Raw genomic sequence first — 23,065 nt, 5'->3', positions numbered from 1 at the left:
TGCTCATGGTGGCTGGTGTTTCTCGAGCATTGAATGCACTGTGTTTGTCCAGGTAGTCACTCGGTAAATGTTGGAAAATGACGGTGCAAATGCTGAATCAACATGGGGGAAAGAAAAGAAGCAACATGATCTAGGCATCTAGTCACTATCTGTCAGTCGCTGTGCAAGGTACTTGTGTAATGTCTTAACGCTCATCCTTAGAACAGTCCTTGGAGGCGGGGTGCACACCTAGGGTCCTGACATCCCAGTCCACATTTTTTGTACTGTACAATATCACCTTTCAAAGGGGGAGGCTTTAGTCAAAGTTGTAATTTTTCAAAATGATAGCTGCAAAGCTGAAACTATTCAATTCCTTGTAAAGATAGGAACTAGAGGTAGTCTCACACGAACTTGGGAGTCAAGGCAGAACCACACCAGGCTTTGTACAGGAAGAGAATCTATGCCCATTAATGAGCAGGGCTGGGAAGACTTAGACTGGCTTTGGAGTCAGCAGACAGGGAAGAACAGTGGTTCTCAGAACCTAGCCAACCACAGCTGGGAGGCCACAGGGCCCCCTACGTGGTTCCAGTCCCACAGGGCAGCAGCAGTAGGCAGCAACAGAGCCCTGGTCCCTCGCAAGGGAAGCAGCTGTGCAGCCAACTCCTCATGGCCACAGAGACAAAGGAAAGATGCAGCAAACCCTCCACATTTGTACACCTGTTTAGAAGGCTTTGGCTCATCTGTGCCAACCATGTCCTTAATCACAGTAACAAGCAGAGGCGGATGTACCTTTGTGAACATGTAAAGGCAACCAAATGAGTTTATTTCACTCTGTATGAAGCCCAGACGACATGGTAGTAAAATGGGTGTTTGATTTTTAAGCTAAGTGGAACTATCACGTCAGTTCTCCTCCCTCCTCCCCATTTCCCCCAGGTTGGGAGAGTCTATAAATTTACCTCTCTTCAGGGGCTCTGTCTGTGATGTTAATTTAGAGTGACAAATGTAAAATAATCCCCATCACCAGTACCCCAAGAATTCGCTCAAATTGGAGCTAAAATAAGGAGTCTACCACATACGGAGACTACACCTCCCCCAAGTTATCTTTTTCATTAAAAGGCACAATAGAGAGTCTTCTGAGACGCATTGTGGAACTTCTCCCAGGGCCTCTGGGCAGTGTTACATTTCAAACATTAAGTGAATATTGCAACATTTTCTCCACCATTATTTATTATCTCGGCTTACTGTATGCTACTCAACAATGGCTAGTATTCTATGCACATAGTGAAGGTTTTTGCTGGGATGTGGGAGCTATTAGCCTTTGTTTCCCAACCTCTGACGATGCATGTAAATATGTCTTTGAAGGAACAATCCTCTTTTTAACGTAAACCATCCTCAGAAGCAAAACAAAACAATGCACAAAAATCTTTACAAACGTTATCTTCCTATTTCTTATGCAACCCGTATGTAATCTTTGTTTCTAATATATAAAAATGCTCTCTAGGTTACATTTTCCAGGGAATATTTTTAAATACAACGTGAACATCACTTTTGTCTTGAACTGCACTGAACTTGCATTATTCAGTCATCTACCATTATTTATGTTAAGTGATTCATGATTCTAACTCCAAATAATTTACACATGAATCATTTCATGGCGGTGTTCCATGGTTTTGTATGTGAGAGTAAATGACAAAGAAAACTGCTCACTTGGCAAAGGATACCGCCCTGTCCTTGGCCAGGGTGGTTTTTAACTGACAAAAGAGAGAGAGAGAGAGAGACAGCCAGAGAGAAACAGATTCACAGAATAAACAGCTCTCTCAAACCAAACGAATCATCTTGTCTCCAGTCCTTCCCTCCTGTGTCCTTTGTCTCACTGAATGAACCTAGCTGCCCAGAGCAGACAGGAATTCCACCTGGACCCTCCTTCCTGCATCCTCCTGCACAGCCAATCAATCACCGATCCCTGCCAGGTCAGCCTTCTCAATAGCCCCGGGATATATCCATTCCCATTTTATCCCTTTTGCCAATCTCTTATCTAGACCACCAGGCACTTGCACAGGCGGTTTTGTCTGGAGCTCTCTTTCCCGGCTTCTTGGTGAACTCCTATTTACCCCTCAGCACCACATGAGACCTCACCTCCTCCAGGTGGCCTCCCCTGCTCAACTGTGACTGGGTTAGGAGCCCCTCGAATTTGTTCTCAGTGCCCCTGCGCTCTGCTCCAACCACAGCCCTCACCCTGCTGTCCCGGAGCTTTCTGTTTACCTCACCCTCCAGCAACTAGCACCGTTCGTTCTGAAGTGCTCAAGAAAGCGGAAGACATAAACACATCATGCCTGCTCTCGGTCAACAGTGGCTTTACAGCTGGTATATATATTGTGGGGTGAGTACTGCTGAGGATCATGCAGTGAGAGAGATGAGATGCTCAGATCACTACATGTAATTTCTGTGGTAGATGACTGTGGTTGGTTGAATAACGGCCACACAAAGTTACCAAGCCTTAATGCCTGGAACTTGTTAATATTACTGTATTTGAAAAAATGTCTTTGGAGATGTGATTAAAGATACTGCAACGAAGAGATAACAGTGGATTATCTGGGTGCCATCACAAGTGTCTTTATGAGACAGAGGCAGAGGGAGATTTCACAGACAAAAGAGGAAAAACAGACACACAGAAGAGAGGGAGGTGAAGACGGAGGCAGGGTTTGGAGTGATGTGGCCACAAGCCAAGGAATACTGTCAGCCACTAGAAGCTACTTAGAATCAAGGTACAGATTCTCCCCTAAAGCTTCCAGAGGGAGTGTGCATTTCAGACTTAGCCGCCAGAACTGTGAGAAAATAAATTTCCATTGTAAGCCAGTAAGTTTGTGGTAATTTATTCCAACAGCCTCAGGAAACTAATACAATATACATTTGGATTTATGTCCTGCCTGGACCCATGTCATGTAGATAATGAATGTAGAACTCCGGGAAGAGAAGGAAGGACCACTTCTAAGCACCACAACAGAAAGCTCAGGGCTTCATACACTATGGGAATTCAATAAATATTTAGAATGAATATTATTTAGAATACCAAACTTGGAAGAATTCTTAAATTTACAAACACCATAGCCTTCTCAAAAGCCTCCTTAAATTTGGCCCCAAGGTAGATCTTGCAAAAATCTCCTACGTGGCATGTAAATCAATAAAGTTACAACACTCCTTCACAACATACACAAAAATAAACTCAAAATGGCTTAAAGACTTAAATATAAGACAGGACACCATAAAACTCCCAGAAGAGAACACAGGCAAAACATTCTCTGACATTAATAATAGCAATGTTTTCTTAGGTCAGTCTCCCAAGGCAATAGAAATAAAAGCAAAAATAAACAAATGGGACCTGATTAAACTTATAAGCTTTTGCACAGCAAAGGAAACCATAAACTAAACAAAAAGACAACCTACAGACTGGGAGAAAATATCTGCAAAAATGATGCGACCAATGAGGATTTAATTTCCAAAATATATAAACAGCTCATACAACTCAATAACAAAATAACAAACAACCCAATCAAAACATGGGCAGAAGACCTAAACAGACATTTCTCCAAAGAAGACATACAGATGGCCAATAGGTACATGAAGGGATGCTCAACATCGCTAATTATCAGAGAAACACAAATCAAAACTACATTCAGGTATCACTTCACATCAGTCAGAATGGCCATCATTAAAAAGTCTACAAATAATAAATGCTGGAGAGGGTGTCAAGAAAAGGGAACCCTCATACACTGTTGGTGGGAATTTAAATTGGTGCAGCTACTACAGAGAACAGTATGGAGGTTCCTTAAAAAACTAAAAATAGAGTTACCGTATGATCCAGCAATCCCACTCCTGGGCATATATCCAGAGAAAACTCTAATTTGAAAGGATAATGCAGCCCAGTGTTCATAGCAGCACTATATACTATAGCCAAGACATGGAAGCAACCTAAACGTCCATCAAAAAATGAATGGATAAAGAAAATGTGGTACATATATACAAGGGAATATTACTCAGCCATAAAAAGAATGAAATAATGCCATTTGCAGCAACATGGATGGACCTAGAGATTATCATACTAAGTGAAGTAAGTCAGACAGAAAAAGACAAATACCATATGATATCACTTATATGTGGAATCTAAAATATGACACAAATGAACGTATCTACAAAACAGAAACAGACTCGCAGATATAGAAAACAAACTTATGGTTACCAAAGGGGAAAGGGGGTGGTAGAGGGATAAATTAGGAGTTTGGGATTAACAGATACAAGCTACTACATATAAAATACTGGGTTGGCCAGAAAGTTTGTTTGGTTTAAAGTAAAAATAAAAGACACATTTTCACGTAGAACTTTACTGAACAACATATTCAGTAACCGAATGAACTTTTTGGCCAAACCAGTAGATAAACAACCAGGCCCTACTATATAGCACAGGGAACTACTCAATATCTTGTAATAACCTATAATGAAAAAGAATGTGAAAAAAAATACGTATGTATAACTGAATCTCTTTGCTGTAAACCAGAAACTAACACAACATTATAAATCAATTTAAGAAAATCTCCTATTGAGGGACTTTCCTGGTGGTCCAGTGGCCCACACTCCCAGGGCAGGGGGCCCAGGTTCGAACCCTGGTCAGGGAACTAGATCCTGCATGCATGCCGCAACTAAGAGTTTGTATGCTGCAACTAAGAGTCCGCATGCTGCAATGAAGATCCCGTGTACCGCAATGAAGAGTCAGCACAGCAAAAATAAATAAATAATAAATAAATATTTTTTAAAAAGAAAAAGAAAATTTCCTACTTGGAAGAACCCAACATGCTTTCCATCTTCTGGGCCTCTACTCAGGCTGCGCTGGCCGCCTCAAAAGCTTTTCTGTCCTTACTGCCTACTCAAGCCGTACCTACTGCTCAAATCCAGCTCGAATGCTTCTTGCTCTAAGGCATCTCCACTGAGCACCTACTTCTCTCTCATGTGCTACCCTGAACTCCCTTAACACTTTTACGGAACTGGTATTGTTAAATTACCTTATTCCTAGCACAGTATCTTGCACAAACATCAAATGTTAGGTAAACAAGTGAATTAATCTTGTACATTACAGAAAAGCAAACAGAAAACCAGAGGTTAAGAATTTTTCCCAGGTTCTTATTATAGGAACAAATGCATAAGTTGAACTTGGAGAGGGATCATGGTAGATTGGCCAGTGTAGACTGGCTGTGCAACCAACTAGCCCAAAGGTCCAATCACTGCTCTGCTTCTGTGTGACTTTTGGGAAGCTATTTAATTTGAATTTCTCTTTCTTTATCTGTAAAATCAGTACATCTGTTTTGCAAGTCATTAAAGATAATGTGCAAAATTTCTATATGTCCAAGGCTGGATAATACATTTTGATAAATAATACATTTTGATAAATGGCTGATATTATTTTCATCATTATTACTTTTCTGTATACAACCCATAAGGCAGAGGTAACGAACGATGCCCCCGAAGAGTGGCTGAATACCTCCCCTTAGATTTTGTTTTAAAAAAGCAAATTCTGGGCTTCCCTGGTGGCACAGTGGTTGAGAATCTGCCTGCCAATGCAGGGGACACGGGTTCGAACCCTGGCCTGGGAAGATCCCACATGCCGCGGAGCAACTGGGCCCGTGAGCCACAACTACTGAGCCTGCGCATCTGGAGCCTGTGCTCTGCAACGAGAGGCCGCAACAGTGAGAGGCCCGCGCACCGCGATGAAGAGTGGCCCCTGCTGCCAAAAAAAAGCAAATACTCTATATCAATTTTTTTCCTAAATATAAACTTTAGTGGAAAAATCTACCTATTTAGAACAAAACAAGTATGGGATTAACAGATACAAACTACTTTACATAAAATAGATAAGTAACAAGGATTTACTGTATAGCACAGGGAATTATATTCAGTATCCTATAATAACCTATAATGAAATATAATCTGAAAAAATTACTGAACCACTTTGCTGTACAACTGAAACTAACACAATATTGTAAGTCAACTATCCTTCAGTTTTTTTTTAAAGTTTTAATATTATAATTTTATATAGTCAATGTGGAAATAATTGTTCAAATAAGCAAAATATAAGGATGGAAATAAGTATATGATCGTGAATTATAAAAATAAAATGACATTCAATAACAAAGAAAAATAAGATCCAAATGTTTGAAGTGACCAATTCATTTGCCTCAACACTTAGTGTACCAGACTGAATTTTTTTGCATAAAGATTTTTTTTCAACTACTGAGACAGCTGCTTAAATTTTAATCATGTAAACAATATCCTTACCAGAGCAATTATTTTTAAACTTTTTTGAAAAAATACTTTAATACAGTTGGTTAGAACTTGGCTCCCCAAATTATGACACATTCTGCTTAAATCACACAATATCAGATACAAAGAGCAACACCTACTTACATATGGAGACAGGCTTTGCAGCTGAAAATGTAATAAAATTGTTAGCACAATAACTGAACACACATAGAATTATTTAAAGAAAATTACATTTAGAAAAACCTTATTCAAAGAAAAGGGGGGCATTTTGCACAGACTCTGCTGCATTAGCTGTCACAATGTAGTAAAAAAAAAAAAAAAAGTATATGACACATTTGTCTATTGGATTTTCCATTCTGGGTCTCTGAGAAGACTCTTCTAACACTGTATCATAATATTTTAAGTTTCCTGTTAAAAATACACAATTTTGTAAATGTCTGATGAAGAATAGTTTTAGGAGTTCCATAAATATAAAACCACTACTATCACGTCAAATCCTCCTAGCTATAACTTCTGAATTCCTCTGGCATATTAATAATATTGACAGTTAACATGTGTTAAATTCTTGTTATATACTGGTACTTTTCTACATGTTTTCTATGCCTTAATTCAATTAATTCACAATAACCTATGCCTTCGATATTATTAACAACTGCATTTTATAGGAAGAAACAGAGGCACAGAGGGGTTAACTAATTTTTCCAAGGTCGTACAGCAAAAAGAGGCAGAGCCAGGATTAAACTTTATACAATCTGGCTCTAGAGTAGTACTGTTCAATAGAAATGTGATCCACATATGTAAATTTAAGTTTTCTAGTAGCCATGTTAAAAAATATAAAAAGCAGGTAAAATATATAACTTATTTAACCCAATATATCCAAGATATTATCATTTCAACATGTAATCAAATACAAAAGATATTAATGAAGTATCTTACATTCTTCTTTCTGCATTAAGTCTTCAAAATCTGTTGTGTTTTACACTGAGAGTACATTTCAGTTCAGACTGGCCACTTCCAAGTGCTCAGCACCACAAGCGTGAGGAACTCAGAGTTGGACCATGAGATCTAGAGCCTTCTCTCTCTTTTTTTCAATTAATTAATTTATTTATTTATTTTTGGCTGTGTTGGGTCTTCGTTGCTGTGCGTGGGCTTTCTTTAGTTGCGGCGAGCAGGGGCTACTCTTCATTGCGGTGCACGGGCTTCTCATTGCGGTGGCTTCTCTTGTTGCGGAGCATGGGATCTAGGCACACAGGCTTCAGTAGTTGTGGCTCGCGGGCTTAGTTGCTCCGCAGCATGTGGGATTTTCCCAGACTAGGGCTCGAACCCGTGTCCCCTGCATTGGCAGGTGGATTCTTAACCACTGCGCCACCTTCTAGGGAAGGCCCTAGAGCCTGCTCTCTTAACTGCTACGCTACTTGCCAGAAAGGAATCTAAAAAGGTCTTTGTCATCACTATTGTAGAATATTTATCCTTTCAAACATAGTTGAAATGGCAGTAATCTAGCAGCGTTCTATCATTTGATTTTTTTCCCAGTCCCATCTTCAGAGTAGGACAGAGAAAAAAGTTCATCCATTTGGGGAGACAATCCATGGTGTTTCTGCACATCCCACATCATCTTTAGTTACAAACTATCTTTCCAAGTATGTCTGTATAGCAAACATCCTTGGAAGACAGAGACAGGGTCTCCCCCAGGGGTGGAGGGCGATTTGTTTCCTGAGCATGATAATAAAAATAATGCTCTCCTCTGGGGCAGAGGCTGGGTAGGATGCTAGTGGCCCCCTCATAAGATTGGGGGGTTCCTAAGCTTGGGGGTCCTCCACTGTGACACAAACCCACTGTGTGGACAGCATCCAGCTGGGCCCCTCTGCATCACTTCTGTGGGCTTTGGGAACCAGTGCAAGCATGGAGCTCATGCTATCTGCTATGGCACCAGTAGTAGTTTTTGTCTGACCCAGGAATCTTGTGTCTTCTGCCACATCTACAAAGCTGGAAGGCTAATTTCTTAGTTTGAGAAGTCTCAGAACCCTCACAGTTCTTGAGGCACCTTTTGTGTGTTGCTGGGTTTTGATACAGACATCTCCCAGAGAGAAGAACTTGTATTTTTCAATGGTTAGGACAGAGATCAAATCAATTTACTGTTTTAGGATTAAGGCTTCTGAAAAATGGCAGGGGAAAAAAAAGCTTGATAAGGTTTCCCCCGCTACTATCAGCAGACTATTCCTATTACGATCTTGTCAAATCACCACGTAAATTCCTTCACCGCAGTAAACACCTCTAAGTTTTTTTCAGTTTCTTTTACAGAACAGTTATGTATACTGTACCTTTCCACAACATTTGGCTTTGTCTATAATCTTTAGGGCAAACTCCTTTCCTGTGGACCTATGGAATAATCAGAGGAAGGCCATTTAAAGACATAAATCAAAGACACCATCCATCCTGATTTCCTCTACAGCACAGACCCAGGGAAAAAAGAGTGGCTTCCTTCTCTATACACCAGAGAGGATGCTGAGTGGGGTCAGGGAGAAAAATAACCACAAAAGATTTTTTTAAAACCCACAAAGCCACACTGTCAATCTCCTTTTATAAGTATTATTCATTACAATATTAAGTAACTCACATATTTAAAGTATTTAAATTCTGTTGTATCAGACTTGGACAAGAAGCTGTTCTTCCATACTTAAATCTCAAAAGTAGTTCTCTTAGGAGACAGAATAAAATTAAGAAAAATGAATCAAAGTAACAGAAAATTTTCTTTTATCAATGTCTTTACATGAGTCCATTAGTCACTAATTAGCCCATAATTCAAAACTGGAAAGTCCCTAGACTTTCAGTTTCTATTTCTCAGCCAAAACTCCACTTAGGATCTGGTGCCACCTTATCCACACCTTCAAACGTCCATATCTGGTACTAGAGATGTCATTCATTTGACACAAGAGTCCTGATGTTGTTATTTAACTTTTAATCACCTTTAGTATAATTTAATCTGAACATGTCAAAAATACATCTTTTAGAATAGGAAAGCAGTTCAAGAAACAACACTGTGGTATTCTTGGAATAGGTTAGTTCTCTCAAGCACAAGCTGCTTTTGCCAGGTGGTCACAGTACACACTGATGAGACCGACCTTGGAAGAATAACTTTTATTTAAACTGCTTCTCCATAATAGAAACCAAACACTGCCTCAGATTTCTAATGAGTCTTTAGAAGTCATATTTTAGATGCTTGTTGCTTGAGCAGCAATCTGTGTACCAGAGCTAAGCAGAGGGGCTTAGAAGACAGGGAGCTACTTTGTGTACCATATAAGGAGCAGTAAAGCTTCACTGGAGATGTAGCAGAACAAGAAAACTGTAGTCACCAGAACTTTCTGGAAAACTCCCCCTCACCCATCTCCCACCATCACAACAAAAATTACCACTTAGAACAGCTAGAATAACAGGCTATAAACACAAAGACTCTAATCTGAGTCTTTTCCAGTTTTAATATTGTTTACAAAAGGCCTGGAATGTAAAAGAATGGATTTGTTACTATCTGAGAAATTAGGACCTTAAACAAAATAAGGCTGGACAAGCAAAAATATAATTTTAATATGAGCAAAAGTTGGCTGATTCTGATACTGAATAAAGTCAGAGCTCATGTATCCTGAACTACTGATAATATGCAATTAATTATTAGCTGAGAGGGTTAATGACTTACTATAAGTACAGCACTGAGAATAGAGCCTGGCACAGAAGTGCTATAGGAGATTTTTTTTTTTTTTTTTAATGAATCGTACTCTTTCCCATTTTTCTCTGGCTCATGGATGAGACCTGATATATCTCCCAAAGTACAAAGCAGGTTTATATTCTACATGTATACATATATTTTCCCCTGTCAAGTTGCGTGTGGGCATGCAAAACACTAGCCCTAAGAGTAGACTCTTTAAGAAGGGCTTTCGTTCATTCAGATAAGAATAAACTCCAAAGGAGAAATGTATGTGTCGGTGAACAAACGATTATCCTCACTACCCACTCACCGGTCCATGCACTCTTTGACTACTGCAAAGTTGCCATCACCAATAACCTTCCCGATTTTGTACTTCTCAAGAAGAGCTGACGATTCAGAGCACCTGTTTCCATTCACACCTGCAAAAAAGGATAAACACAAAGTCTAGTGAACACATCACATTTCACCTTGATTCCTACAGATTGGTGAAATAATAAATCACAGGGGAGTTATTTCTAAATCTGTGGTAAAACTAAAGAAAATCCTCTGAGCGTATTCTCTGAATAGAACACCTGAACCACCAATTTCCTTTTGGCCTTGTTGGCTGGAATCAGAAACCAACAAAATCAATAAACCTGACAAATCCCTGAAATATCAGCTGAAAATAAGTGATTAGCTTTGGGTAAAAGGGAAGTCTAACCAAAACTCCGTAAACTTTTTGTCAACTCTGGAGAAAGGGGGAGGGGATGATGATGGGGACTTGATCTTAGAAATTTTCTCTTCAAGATTTTCTAGTAGGGCTTCCCTGGTGGAGCAGTGGTTGAGTCCGCCTGCCGATGCAGGGGACACGGGTTCGTGCCCCGGTCCAGGAAGATCCCACATGCCGCGGAGCGGCTGGGCCTGTGAGCCATGGTCACTGAGCCTGCATGTCCGGAGCCTGTGCTCCGCAATGGGAGAGGCCACAACAGTGAGAGGCCCGCGTACCGGAAAATAAAATATATATATATATATATATATATATATATTTTCTAGTAAAGAAAATTGTGGCCACTTAGGTATACCTTGTTAAGGCTAATTTCTGGCTCAAAGTGTCCTCAAAAAGGAGAGGGGGGAGGGGCAGGAGAAGGAAGTGGTTAAGATCGACCACTTTTCACAATGTATCCCCAGTGCCCTGTACATAGCTGACATCAAACAAAGAAACCCACTTAAAGTTATCTAAGAACAAGGAAAGTCTACATTTAGGAATTGTGAGCAGATTGCAACTAAGGAAAAATAAAGGAAACCCAAGACTAAAATCTGAAACTGTATAGCTTAATTAACGAGATTCTATACATATTGATGTGACCCCTGCCCAATAAGGCTAAACAGGCTAACTGGTGTCATGATCCCATTGCTGTTTAGGGAGATAATTCAACACAAGTGGGTTTGGGGGGCGACCAAGTTCACATGGATGGCTTCCCTTACAAAAGTAACCATAGGGCTTCCCTGGTGGCGCAGTGGTTGAGAATCTGCCTGCCAATGCAGGGGACACGGGTTCAAGCCCTGGTCTGGGAAGATCCCACATGCCGCTGAGCAACTAGGCCCGTGAGCCACAACTACTGAGCCTGCGCTCTGCAACAAGAGAGGCCGCGATAGTGAGAGGCCCGCACACCATGATGAAGAGTGGTCCCCGCTCGCTGCAACTAGAGAAAGCCCTCGCACAGAAACGAAGACCCAACACAGTCAAAAATAATAAATAAATAATTAAAAAAAAAAAAAAGTAATCATAGGCTGAGAACTACCTTCAGGACTCATGCAACGATCAAGTTCAGGCCCGCCATTTACATTGGAAGAAGATCGGCCATGTGCAGAAATCTGCTGAAAGAGGAGAGTGCCCATCATTTATCAGGATAAGTTTCCGAATCTTTAGCTAGCTCATCCTTAAGAGAACAGAAAATGCTTATATAATAGAATGCAAAAAAAGTAAAATAAAATGGTACAGAAACAGAGGAAGCATCCCCTTGCTTCTCATCTCACCTTTCTCCCTATATACAATCCCATTAATACAGTTCTTCCTTAGATACAGTATTTTCAATTCATATTAGTATCACGAAAATTGATGTATGTTACTCTTCTTTGATACTGTGTTACTTTTGATCTCAACGATGTAAAATAAGGAGACTTTCACGGCGTCACCCATGAACAAGGTAGTTACTAGCGGCACAAGAAGGCTTAGAACTATAGATAATTACAAGAATGTCAGCACAGAGTCCCCAGATCCCACATTCCCCACCCTTCCCCACACCCTGGCTGACCACCAGAGTCCCTGCTAGGGTCGAGCTCTTCTCAGAAGTCCAGCCGCATGTCCGGGAGTGCATCACCTTCCACACCCTCCTGTAGTTTCAGGACCCAGAGAACAGCCCTGGCTCAATCAACTCCTTTGCCACCCTAAGACAGCAGGAATTCCTCTGAAGCATCGTAAGGAGCTTTTTTTACTAGGAACCAGAGGGGAACAAGAGATAAAGCTTTTAGGTAGGTTCCAACTTCACAAAAAGCTGAAGTTCCCAGTCTAACACAGAAATATCTCTAGTTTTTAGGTAAACTGAAAAACTCATATTATGACTATTATTCATATATTTATTACTATTTTGTTTTATTATTTATTTTCTTTATTATTCTGTAGGCTTATGGAATTTTTTCTTAATTTCCAAGGGCTATTACACTTTCAAACTCAAACTTTTCTCCTTCATCTTTAATTTTCTTTCTTCTCTTTCAAAAAAAAAAAAAAAAGTATTCCTTTCAGGAGTTTAAACATCAAAAGACTTACCAAATACTGAGAAGCACCTTTGGCATGTTTTGTGCTGGTATGTTTACATGCTTGCCTCTATGCCCAAACTATCCTGGCAGCTTCTGCCCCAGAGCAGCTGTGCCTTCTTCATCCCTGCATCCTCCATGTGCAGCACAGGGTCTGGTGCACACACTACTTAATTCACACTTGCTAAATGAAAGCACAGATAGCACAGGTCTAGGGCAGGGACCTACCCTTCCCACAGTGCCCACAAGCTGGAGACACTGAGTCCACTCTCTTCCTCTGGGTGAAGTGGAGAACCCCACAGATGCTGCGTTTGGTTCAATCCAGGAAAACCCAATACTTACAACATTCCTTCAAACAGGATCACCCAGAAGTTCTTTGGGGATAAAATACGAGCCTCAAGAATGAGAGGCACGTAAAAATTAAGCTGTTTTCTCAGGTCCCACGTAACCACACCTGTGTAGACAGTAAAACCAGGAGCAGCGTGTCCTGCTAGGAAACCCAGGGCCACGGAAAAGCAGTGGTGACAGCCACCAAATGAGCCCCCTCCTGAGGGGCAAACACACCTCTCATAAGTGTCTGTGTCCTACACGCTGACAGGGGAGTAGTCGTGCAGGAACGTGGGTGTGCGTGTGGGTCGCTTTCTGGCCACCCTTAGCCTGATGAAAGCGCTGCAGCCGGATGAACACCTGGCTCCTCAATCACTGTTTCTTCACAATACAGGTAATTTGGTAGACAAAGTTTTTCAAAATGGAGTTTTGTTTGTTTTATTCTTTTTTTTTTTCTGCTGAAATTGAAGGCAACTCCAAATCCAGCAGGAGTCTATGCTAGGATGTTTAAAAGCTAGACTTTTAAAATCAAGCCCCAGAGAGGGAACATAAAAGGAAGCTGAAAAGAAAACCACAGCATTCTCTGCTCCATTCATGGCCACAGCAAACTACTCCAGTCCTGGTCGGTCCTCGGCTTCTCTCGGCACCTCTACCAGAGGCCTCCTCAGTTCCATCAGTCTCTCCCACTCCACAATTATAGCCAGAGAAGCTTTTCCGAAGAATAGTTCTGACATCGCCCCTAGGATCCCAGAAACTCATTTGGTCTTCGTTAGCAACAGAACCCACACGTCTTCAGCATGGCACTCAGGTCGTGATTCATCCCCTTACCTACCTGTCCAACTTGTTTCCCACCACTTTTTTTCATGTATTTCATACTTACATTAACTCCAATAATCTTTGTTTTTTTAAAAATGTTTTTGAGTAGCTTTATTTATTTATTTATTTTTGGCTGTGTTGGGTTTTCGTTGCTGCGCGCGGGCTTTCTCTACTTGCGGTGAGCGGGGGCTACTCTTCGTTGCGGTGCGCAGGCTTCTCACTGCGGTGGCTTCTCTTGTGGAGCACAGGCTCTAGGCACACGGGCTTCAGTAGTTGTGACACGCGGGCTCAGCAGTTGTGGCACGTGGGCTCTAGAGCACAGGGTCGGTAGTTGTGGCGCACGGGCTTAGTTGATCTGCGGCATGTGAGAACTCTCCAGACCAGGGCTTGAACCCGTGTCCCCTGCATTAGCAAGCGGATTCTTAACCACTGCACCACCAGGGAAGTCTCCAATAATCTTTTGGTTTTCTTTGAAACGTTGCTAAAACTTCCTAAGTCTTAATTTTCTGCTCTGAATATAGGGATAGGAGCAGCAGCTAGCGCAAAGATATGCTAAAGAATTAAAATTAGCTCATGCACGTAAAATCATTTAGCACAATCACTGACATGTAACAATAACTCAATATTAGTTATTAGTATTTTTCCTCAAAACACCTAGCATAGGGCCTTGAAGTGAGTGTCAGAGAAATGCTTTTGAGTTATTGAATGTACAATGGCTATAAGAGATCTTTTGCTAAATAATTCATTCGAAGTCTGTTCCATTTCTAATCCAACTCTTCCTAGATTGAAAACTGTCAGTCATGGGAATAAGAGATCCAAATTAAACTCATATCAGCCACGTTCTTAATGGAATAAAGATAAGAAGAATGTCATTTTGGGGAAAGTTTTAGATCTCAAAAGATAACTGGAAAGATCCCCTTTGATCACGACTTGCCTTTAGGTTACAGGGATGGGGGAGGTGGACTGTCGATGTCTGGGAGCAGCAGTGGACAGTGGCTGGCTTGCCTGAATGTCTATTTCTCACAGCCCAGAATGGGGCAGCCTCATGCCCTCAGGACACAGCTGGCTGGGTCCAGCCTGGGCACTGAAGGAACCATCTGCCTTCCCAACACTCAGAGCTGGAGGGAGTGTGCAGCGTGCAGACCCCACGCCCACTGCTGAGGTCCGAAGACCTGCCTTCCCCCAGGCCTGCTTGCTCAGCTCTCCTGGAAGCAGGTAACGTTCTTCTCACAGGTCTCTTTCTTGAGCTAATTTGAGTAAGTTAGTTCATCACAAGCTGATATGTTCTGACTCAAGGGCTAAGAAGGAAGTCTTGGAAGGAGCTAAAATGCAGGCATTTTTACCTCTTTGTACATTTTCACATGGATGCGTGACTCTCTGGAGTGTTTACTGAGCTCCTGTCAACCCCTGTAACTTTCTCAATGTTTCTTTTGATTAAACCCCCATTCCCACCTATCCTGATTCCCTGTACAGTCCAGCAATTACAAACCTGGTTTGTGTTGGGATTCAGAGGTGGCAAGGAGTCAGAACAGGTGGTGGAAGCTGGTCCTCCAGCAACTGGGCTGAAGCCCGGCCTCAGAGGTTGCCTCATGGGCAGTGTGAGGGCGCAGGCCCACGTGAGAGGCTACTTTCATGTGTACCGGACAAAAGTTTTCACTAAATCACCAGGAAATGCAGCTTTCTTAGCAAGGAATGATGGCAAGAAGATTACTTTTCAAGACTCTCAAACAGAATGATTTTTTTTCAAAGTGCTAAACCCCAAGCATTTAAAAACTAGACAGTTAACAGAAGTGACATAACTGATTACCTGCCGCAATATGTTTCTTTATTTGAAAATAAAGCTTTCATGCAGAAAATGAAAACATAAAGAAATGAGGGAATCATCTTATTATGTAACACAGCTCAACAGACTGGACATGATTAGACCCCCAGACAGTTTTCCTTTCCTCCCTCAGCTACAACCTGTGCTGGCTGCAAAGGATGCAAAGATGTAGCGCCAAGGTCATTACTGCCGGAAGCTTGCAGTCTCAGGAAGAGGCATGTGTGCACCCTTAAAACCCTTCCCAGAAACCTCACCTAACCATTTGAAGGTTCCTTCTGATGGTTACAAACGCCCGTGAGGATCCATGCGAGGGAACCACTTCGCTACAGCACGAATCTGCACTGGGCGTGCTGGAATCACACCGCTAGCAATCAAGCTCACGTGACCTCCTGGCAACGAAGCCTGTTGTTCTGAGAATCCAAGAAAAGCTGGGTATTCACCAAGATCTCTGGACAGATACCTGGCAAACGTGAAGTGTCTGTTGTTATATGTAAAGCAAAGCATTCCCGGTGCCCTGAGAGACATGCAGACAAAAGAGGAAGGAAAACACTAGGGCGAAAGCTATGACTACAAAATTCCCACCATTTACCAGGCAGAATTTATGGTTTCCCTGTCCCTTGTAAGAGAACTATTCTCTTATTGAAGCAAGGAGAGATTAAAATATGGCATTCCTGATTAAAACCTGCCCCATTTCTATTGTTCAACTAAACATTTTTTTTTTTAATCTCTTAAAATTCTAATGAGCTTTCATGCTTCCATCAGCAACCAGGATGCTGAGACAGCAGGAAGACTGTGCCTAGATGCTGCATTTGGGTGAGCTGCTCCTCAATAAAGCATAAACGGATGGCAGCAACTGGGTTCTTTCAAGATATCTTCCATAATTACTAACTGGTTCAAAAAGATGTGATGATATTTGGGGGTAGAGAGCAGAGGGGACATATTTCCTGGTGAGTGAAGGAAGGAAAGTGATTAAAAAGACTGAAGACATTGCCGAGCACATTCTCTGGGACCTGCTCCACTGCGTCACCACCTACCTACTCTCTGGCAGCAGTAGCTCCATTTTTATGAGTATGCAAGGAAGGAAAATGCACAAGAAGCCACTTCTGCTAAGAACTTTTTTAAAAAGACTTGAAAACAAGCAGAAAAAGCTATACAGTACTCTCAACTAGCTTCATTTAAAAGGGCATTCAGGGCTAAGTACATTTGATAATCATTGACATGCCAGCTTTCCACATTTTTAGTAAGGAAGTTAAGTCAAAGTGTCCTACATTAAATTTCTTACTATTTCTACAAAACTTAGAATTTAAAGAGAATGTTAAGTGCTATACTAAAATTGTGAAGTTTTGTTCAGAAATAGGCAATTCTCAAAAAATTGTAGCAAAAATAGTTCTCTTAACGCTACTTAATAGAACTACTTAATAGTCCCAACTTCATTTTGGTTTTTCATAAAAGGAAGCATTTGAACAGAATCTAGCAGATATACTTGCGTAGTGAGTTGACTTTCTCGAATGCATCTTGGAAAACAGCATTACGATTCAATTTTTAAGTGGCCTACTGCAGGGGTCAGAAACATTTTCTGTAAAGGGCCAGAGAGTCATTTTAGCCTTTGTGGGTCATGTGGTCTTTGTCACAACTACTCAACTCTGCTGTTGTAGCGTGAAAACAGCCATAGACCAAATGGAAACAAATGAGCATGGCTGTGTTCCAATAAAACTTTATTGAGAAAAACAGGTGTTGGGCCAAATGTGGTCACAGGCAAATAAATCCCTGGTCTACAAGAACTTTCTTAGGAAAGCTTTTCCTCCAATATCATTCTTACGCTTTTAAACGCTTAGAACAGAATAAACCCCAGGGTATGGTTGTTATAAAGCAGTGGTTCTCTGTCCTTGGCTGTACATTAGAATTACGAGGGAAGATTTGAAAAATTCTATTGCCAAGCTGCACCGCAGATTAAAGAATTTTTGCGTGTAGGGCCCAGGCATCAATATTTTTTTAAGCTCCACAGAAGGTCTAATGTGTAGCTAAGGTTGAGAACCTCTGTGGAGGAAGTTTCTGGCAGTAATCATAATTAATCGTCCAGCTATCTTAAGTTCTCTCTATCACTCATCCAGTAATCTAGCCATTGTGAGTTATCAATAGCCCAAGAACAATGTTCTCTTCGTAAGAAAAGGAAAGAAGCAACTCATTACAGTTTACTGAATGGCTACTTTGTGCCAAGTCCTAAAATGAGTGCTTTTATATCTTATGAATTAGGTATTATCATCATCTCCATCGATCTGTGAAGAAACCAAAGCTCAGAGAGGTTATATAACTTGCCCAAATGCCACAGCAAATGTGGATTCAGAATTTAAACCCAGGTCTGACTGCAGAGTCCAGGCTATTTGGCTAATCTCACACTATGACCTCCTCAAGAAGTCTTGTACCCTATACCAGACTCACTGATCAAAATATTCACTGGGGTATATTTAGAACATGCTTTCAGAGTACATAACTATTATCACATTCTTATAATTTAATCAAATAATATACAAGTCGATAAATAAATACACAGCCTTTCCTCACATAAAGCAATCTTAAGAAAAATTTTTCTTTAAAAAGATGACCTCTGAAATGTACCGAAGATTTTTTTAAAAATCAGTATTCTAGATATTACTTGTAAATAGATTTGCCTCATTATTTCTGTGGTATTTTTTAAAAAATATCAGAAATAACAGTTCCATTAATTAGAAGGAAAACGAGTATAAATTAGGCATCCATTTAAAATAGAAGCTTTATCACTTTAATATTGGATTTGTGATAATTTACTTTGAAATACTTCAGTATTAGTAATGAGACATGAACAATTAATCTGAATCAGCACCTAAGGGTTAGTAACGTACAAAGTATTCTTATCTGTAGCCATACCTTACACTTGGTTTCATTTGGTAAAATCAGTGGTGCTTGAGACTTGTGACTGGTTCATAGTGGTGAACAGCAGTAAACAGAACCCACTGTCTGTGCATGTACATGGTTTGAGATGGTAGCCAGCTCAAGTCCATGAAAGTTTAATAGAGAAGAACAAACCTGACTCCATACTGGATGTTTCTTTTACTTTAACCTTTATATTCTATTGCTTTTGCTACAATAACTAAAAGAATGTTGCTTATAGCCTGAAATATACAGGACAGCCCATTCTCAAGGCTCTGACGTTTAAAGATATAACATTTTCCCATTCATATAGAGATAAAAAGTTGCAGAACAGAGAATAACATTTGTCTTGTTGGAGGTTGAGAGGAACATTGTGACCTGAACTACCTGGACAGCTGCAAGAATAAAGGATTCTGGCACCAAGAAGTTTTTGCCAACCAACCACAGCTCCTCCCCTAGTAGTATAAAAGAAGCCTGAATTCTAATTCAGGTAAGATGGTTCTTTGGGACACTAGTCCTCCATCTTCTCGGTCTGCTGGCTTTCCCGATAAAGTCTCTATTCCTTGCCTCAACAACTCCTCTCTCAATTTATTAGCCTGTCATGTGGTGAGCAGTACGAGCTTGGACCCAGTAACAAAAGGAGCTGTATGGAACCTGCTGACTTTGGCTTTCTGTGCCTCTGAGTATCGCTGCCACCTCAGTTGACACATGGCCTGCCAAAACCAGCACAGAATCTCATCACACCCCTATGAGTGAGCCTTTCAAGCACTGGATTTTGCTTACTGGATTACTGGATTTTTCCGCAACAGGTGGTATGGCCACACCTACCTGCTAAATATGTCTACATGATTTCAGTGTGAGGTACCACCAATTTCTAGGATGCCTGCATGGTGGGGGAGGTGGTGCCTGTCTCTTCAGTGCCAACAATGGAGGCTATCACTGTCTGTCACTGGCACAGGCCAGCTCACTACCACAACCTCTAAGTATTATTGCCATCCAATTTTCTAATGCGTGACCGAGAAGAAGGTCTAATTACCCACTTTCACGAATAAGGGGGCGTTTAAGAGAAACACATATGCTGCTTATATTCAAATAAAGTTTTTACAGTTGATCCAATTTCTACACTGATTTGCTTGGCAAACTCTCCCTCCACCCCCATAAAAAAGGGCTTCCACCCAGGTGAGCCATTTACCCACCAAATGCTTCTTTTTTTTTTTTCCGGTACGCGGGCCTCACTGTTGTGGCCTCTCCCGTTGCGGAGCACAGGCTCCGGACACGCAGGCTCAGCAGCCATGGCTCACGGGCCCAGCCGCTCCACGGCACGTGATATCTTCCCGGACCGGGGCACGAACCCGTGTCCCCTGCATCGGCAGGCGGACTCTCAACCACTGTGCCACCAGGGAAGCCCCCAAATGCTTCTTTTTTACTTAACAACTACAATGTACAAATCACCGTCCTCAAACAGAATCTGAGAGTCATTGTGATGATTTATTTTGTTAGGGCACTGAAGTCTTCAAAACTGCTTAGTCCCTCTTTTGCTTTTGTTTCTGTCAACAAAATCAATTACGTTCAGAGGTGAAGTCACCACCCAGCATTTCTGAGGTAATAAAGGAGGTATATAAGTCGTCAGTCTCTTCGTACTGAAGACCATTAACTAGTTTTAAATACCAAAGAAAAGCCAAAGCTCCAGGGAAAAGGGAAAATGTTGAAGGTCAGAAGCTACCGTGGATTTACATTTCACAGCTTCGAAAAGAAGTTTTGAGTTCAGAAGGTCAAAGAGTTACATTTTAGCTCTGCCAATCAGTATGAGATACTACCAGCCCTTTCATCACACTTCACAAATCTGGAAAATCTTTCACCACCAGCAGACCCAGGAGACATTCATCAGACAAAAATATCAGCACATCAGACAGTTTATAATCTCAAGATGTTGGATAATGTTCCAAATGTACTTTTTTCTTTCTTCTTTCGACCAACAAGAATGCTCACAGTAGACAGCCCCTGGGCATACACTTCAGCATCAAAACAGGAGACATTTCATCCCCCAGTGTCCACAGATGTGCCCCTGACTCTGAAGCCTTGAGTTACTACAGCCTTGAAAGTCTTAAACTGGGACATGGATGATGAATTAAATTTCAGGGAAATGCTTTCTTCATCCATCTGGCAGCTGACGACACATTTAGTACTCTTCATTGCCTATCTGTCCCAAAGAAAATGCTGTGATTTACTCACAGTAAATATTCCTGAAGGGAAGGTTATCAGCTAGATCGAAGGGACTCAGAGGAACTTGGGCAGAGGAAACAGGATCACGGGCTGAGGTCAAGGAGAAAATGGAGGGTCAGGAAGATGGGGGATTAAGAGAAGAAAACAACAGTGGTGGTAGGATTCTAGGATTTGCAGGGGAGAGAAAACAATGCATGGGGAGTGATTGGTCTGGAGAACAAAAGGACTGGAAGGAGAACAAAGCAATGAAATTGATGGGGAGAGAGACTTTTGTGGTGCTCAAAAGGGAGAATGGACAGAAAGCTATTGAGGCAGCCTAGGAAAGAAACTCTGGGTGAGATGAAAGCAGAGAGAAGAGGAGTGGGAGCCAGCCTCCAAGATGGTCCCCATGAGCCTCGTCTCCTGATGTCCATGCCCTCACGTAGTCTCTCCCCACGCTTAACCGGGCTGACATCTGTGACTACTGAGCTATGATGGAAATGATGGTGTCTGACTTGCGAGGCTGGGTCATAGAAAGGGGAACTTCTGCACGGCACTCTCTTTCAGACCACTCACTCTGGGGAAATGCAGTCACCACGTTCTGAGGATCCTGAAGCCAATTTATGGAGGGGTCCACATGGTGAGGAACTGAGGCCTCCTGCCAAGAGCCGGCACAACTTGCCACCAAGTGAGTGAGTCACCTTGGGAGGGGATCGTCCGTTCCCAGTCAAGCTTCGGGCGACTGAAGCCCTGGTATACATGTCGACTACAACCTCTTGGAAGATCTTAAGCTGCTCCTGAATTCCTGACCCACAAGAACTGTGGGGGAAAATAATTTTTTATTGTTGTTTTAAGCTGCTAAATTTGGGGACAGCTTGTTACTAACAGCATTACCTATAGATTACTAATAGGGTTGGAACATGTAGAGAGGGCAGGAAAACAAAGACGAAGGGTAGAGCTGGGAGGGAAAGTCATAACAGAAAAGCAGAGAAGGTAATAAGAGAGGAGAGGAGTCTGACTTCTCTCACTTTCTCTTTCCTTCTCCTACACTACTGCATATCATTTTATTTTTCTAAGTGAAACTTCCCTCAAGTGAAAACTGAACCTGGAAACCCCAATGCTTACTGTAATACAAATAGAATATAAAAGTATAACAACAGAATAATAGAGTAACAAAGCTATTCTTAGTTCTTTCTTTATATTTAATCAGTTAATCTCAACCCTGTGCAGTAGGTCCTAGGAATCCCCTTTTGTACAGATAACGGTGATGTGAGTTGCCCAAGGCCACACAGCTAGTGAGTAGCCAAGATGAAACCCAGACACTCGGGTTTCCGAGCTCACAGCCTGAACCACTGCACCATCTTGTGTCCATCTCAGAGCAGGGGCCTCGGGGCTTCTCCCTTCTCTGAGCCCCTCTTTCTATGTAACTAGCGGGTGCCACCTCTGCCTTCAGCCTCTGGCCTAAAGGGGTCCCTTATCTTAACTGGGACAGACTGGAACATTCACAGAAAATTTTAATAAGTAAGGAGAATAAAAGGAAACTAAACAAGAGTTCTTCCTGACACGGGCCTAGTACAACCTGGCATGAGCTGGCCTTACCTCAAGGCCTTTGGCTCCCCATCTGCCTGGCTTGGTGGGTAGCCTGGTCCACAGTCGTGGAAACAGCTGCAAAAACACCTCCTCCCCACGTGACTATCACCACGAGTGGCCCTGTCTTTTAGAAAAGCCGGATTCCCCAAACTTGTACAAAAGCAAAGCCAACTTCTCATACCTAGGCACTAGGTTCTAGGGAAGAAGCCCAGTGGGTAGCCCTAGCAACTCATTTTACTAATTTTTGGTCTGACTACGTAGTTCCAGTCATCTGTATAACAGACTTGCCCTGCTTTCTCACTGTGCCTTTGGGGGCTAGTAGTGGTTATGAGCGTGCACTCTGCATGCAAATCCCAGTCATGCCAGTGTGCTCACAATGTGGCCTCCATCTCAGGCCCACTATGGAACATTAACCCAGGTCGAGGTACCCATGCACCTGCTGGGGCAGGACTGCAGTCTGTTTCCAACCTGTGCCAGTCTTGACCATACTCAGCTCCACTGCTGGCTTCCAAAAAAACCCAAACAAACAAACAAACAAACCCAATAACCCTAACCCATTGTGAACTTGGTCATTTTACTAAAGTTGACCCACTAAAGTAAAACTGCTGGTCACACAGTGT

General features: G+C 41.8%; 1 protein-coding gene across 11 annotated transcripts in view; it reads right to left on the bottom strand.

Annotated features, from left to right (window-relative positions):
• The window catches only part of DCLK2 (doublecortin like kinase 2), a 152,709-nt gene that overhangs the window by 24,614 nt on the left and 105,030 nt on the right, over positions 1–23,065 (bottom strand). For 6 of the 11 annotated variants that reach the window (XR_003795583.1, XM_029235182.1, XM_029235186.1 and 3 more), the window contains 3 exons: positions 11,770–11,845; positions 10,299–10,407; positions 8,610–8,667 (listed from right to left, as the gene is read on the bottom strand). Coding sequence is in view for 9 of the 11 variants with exons in the window: in XM_029235182.1 (XP_029091015.1) it covers positions 8,610–8,667; positions 10,299–10,407; positions 11,770–11,845 (243 nt within the window). In the remaining 2 variants the exon portion in view is untranslated. The remainder of the gene's footprint in view (positions 1–8,609; positions 8,668–10,298; positions 10,408–11,769; positions 11,846–23,065) is intronic. The other 5 variants (XR_003795584.1, XM_029235183.1, XM_029235188.1 and 2 more) reach the window with 1 other exon arrangement.

This window comes from Monodon monoceros, unplaced genomic scaffold (assembly GCF_005190385.1).
Source record: "Monodon monoceros isolate NGI ecotype Baffin Bay Population unplaced genomic scaffold, NGI_Narwhal_1 Super_Scaffold_20, whole genome shotgun sequence".
Classification (NCBI taxonomy): domain Eukaryota; kingdom Metazoa; phylum Chordata; class Mammalia; order Artiodactyla; family Monodontidae; genus Monodon; species Monodon monoceros.
This window is presented reverse-complemented; position numbering and strand designations above follow the sequence as displayed.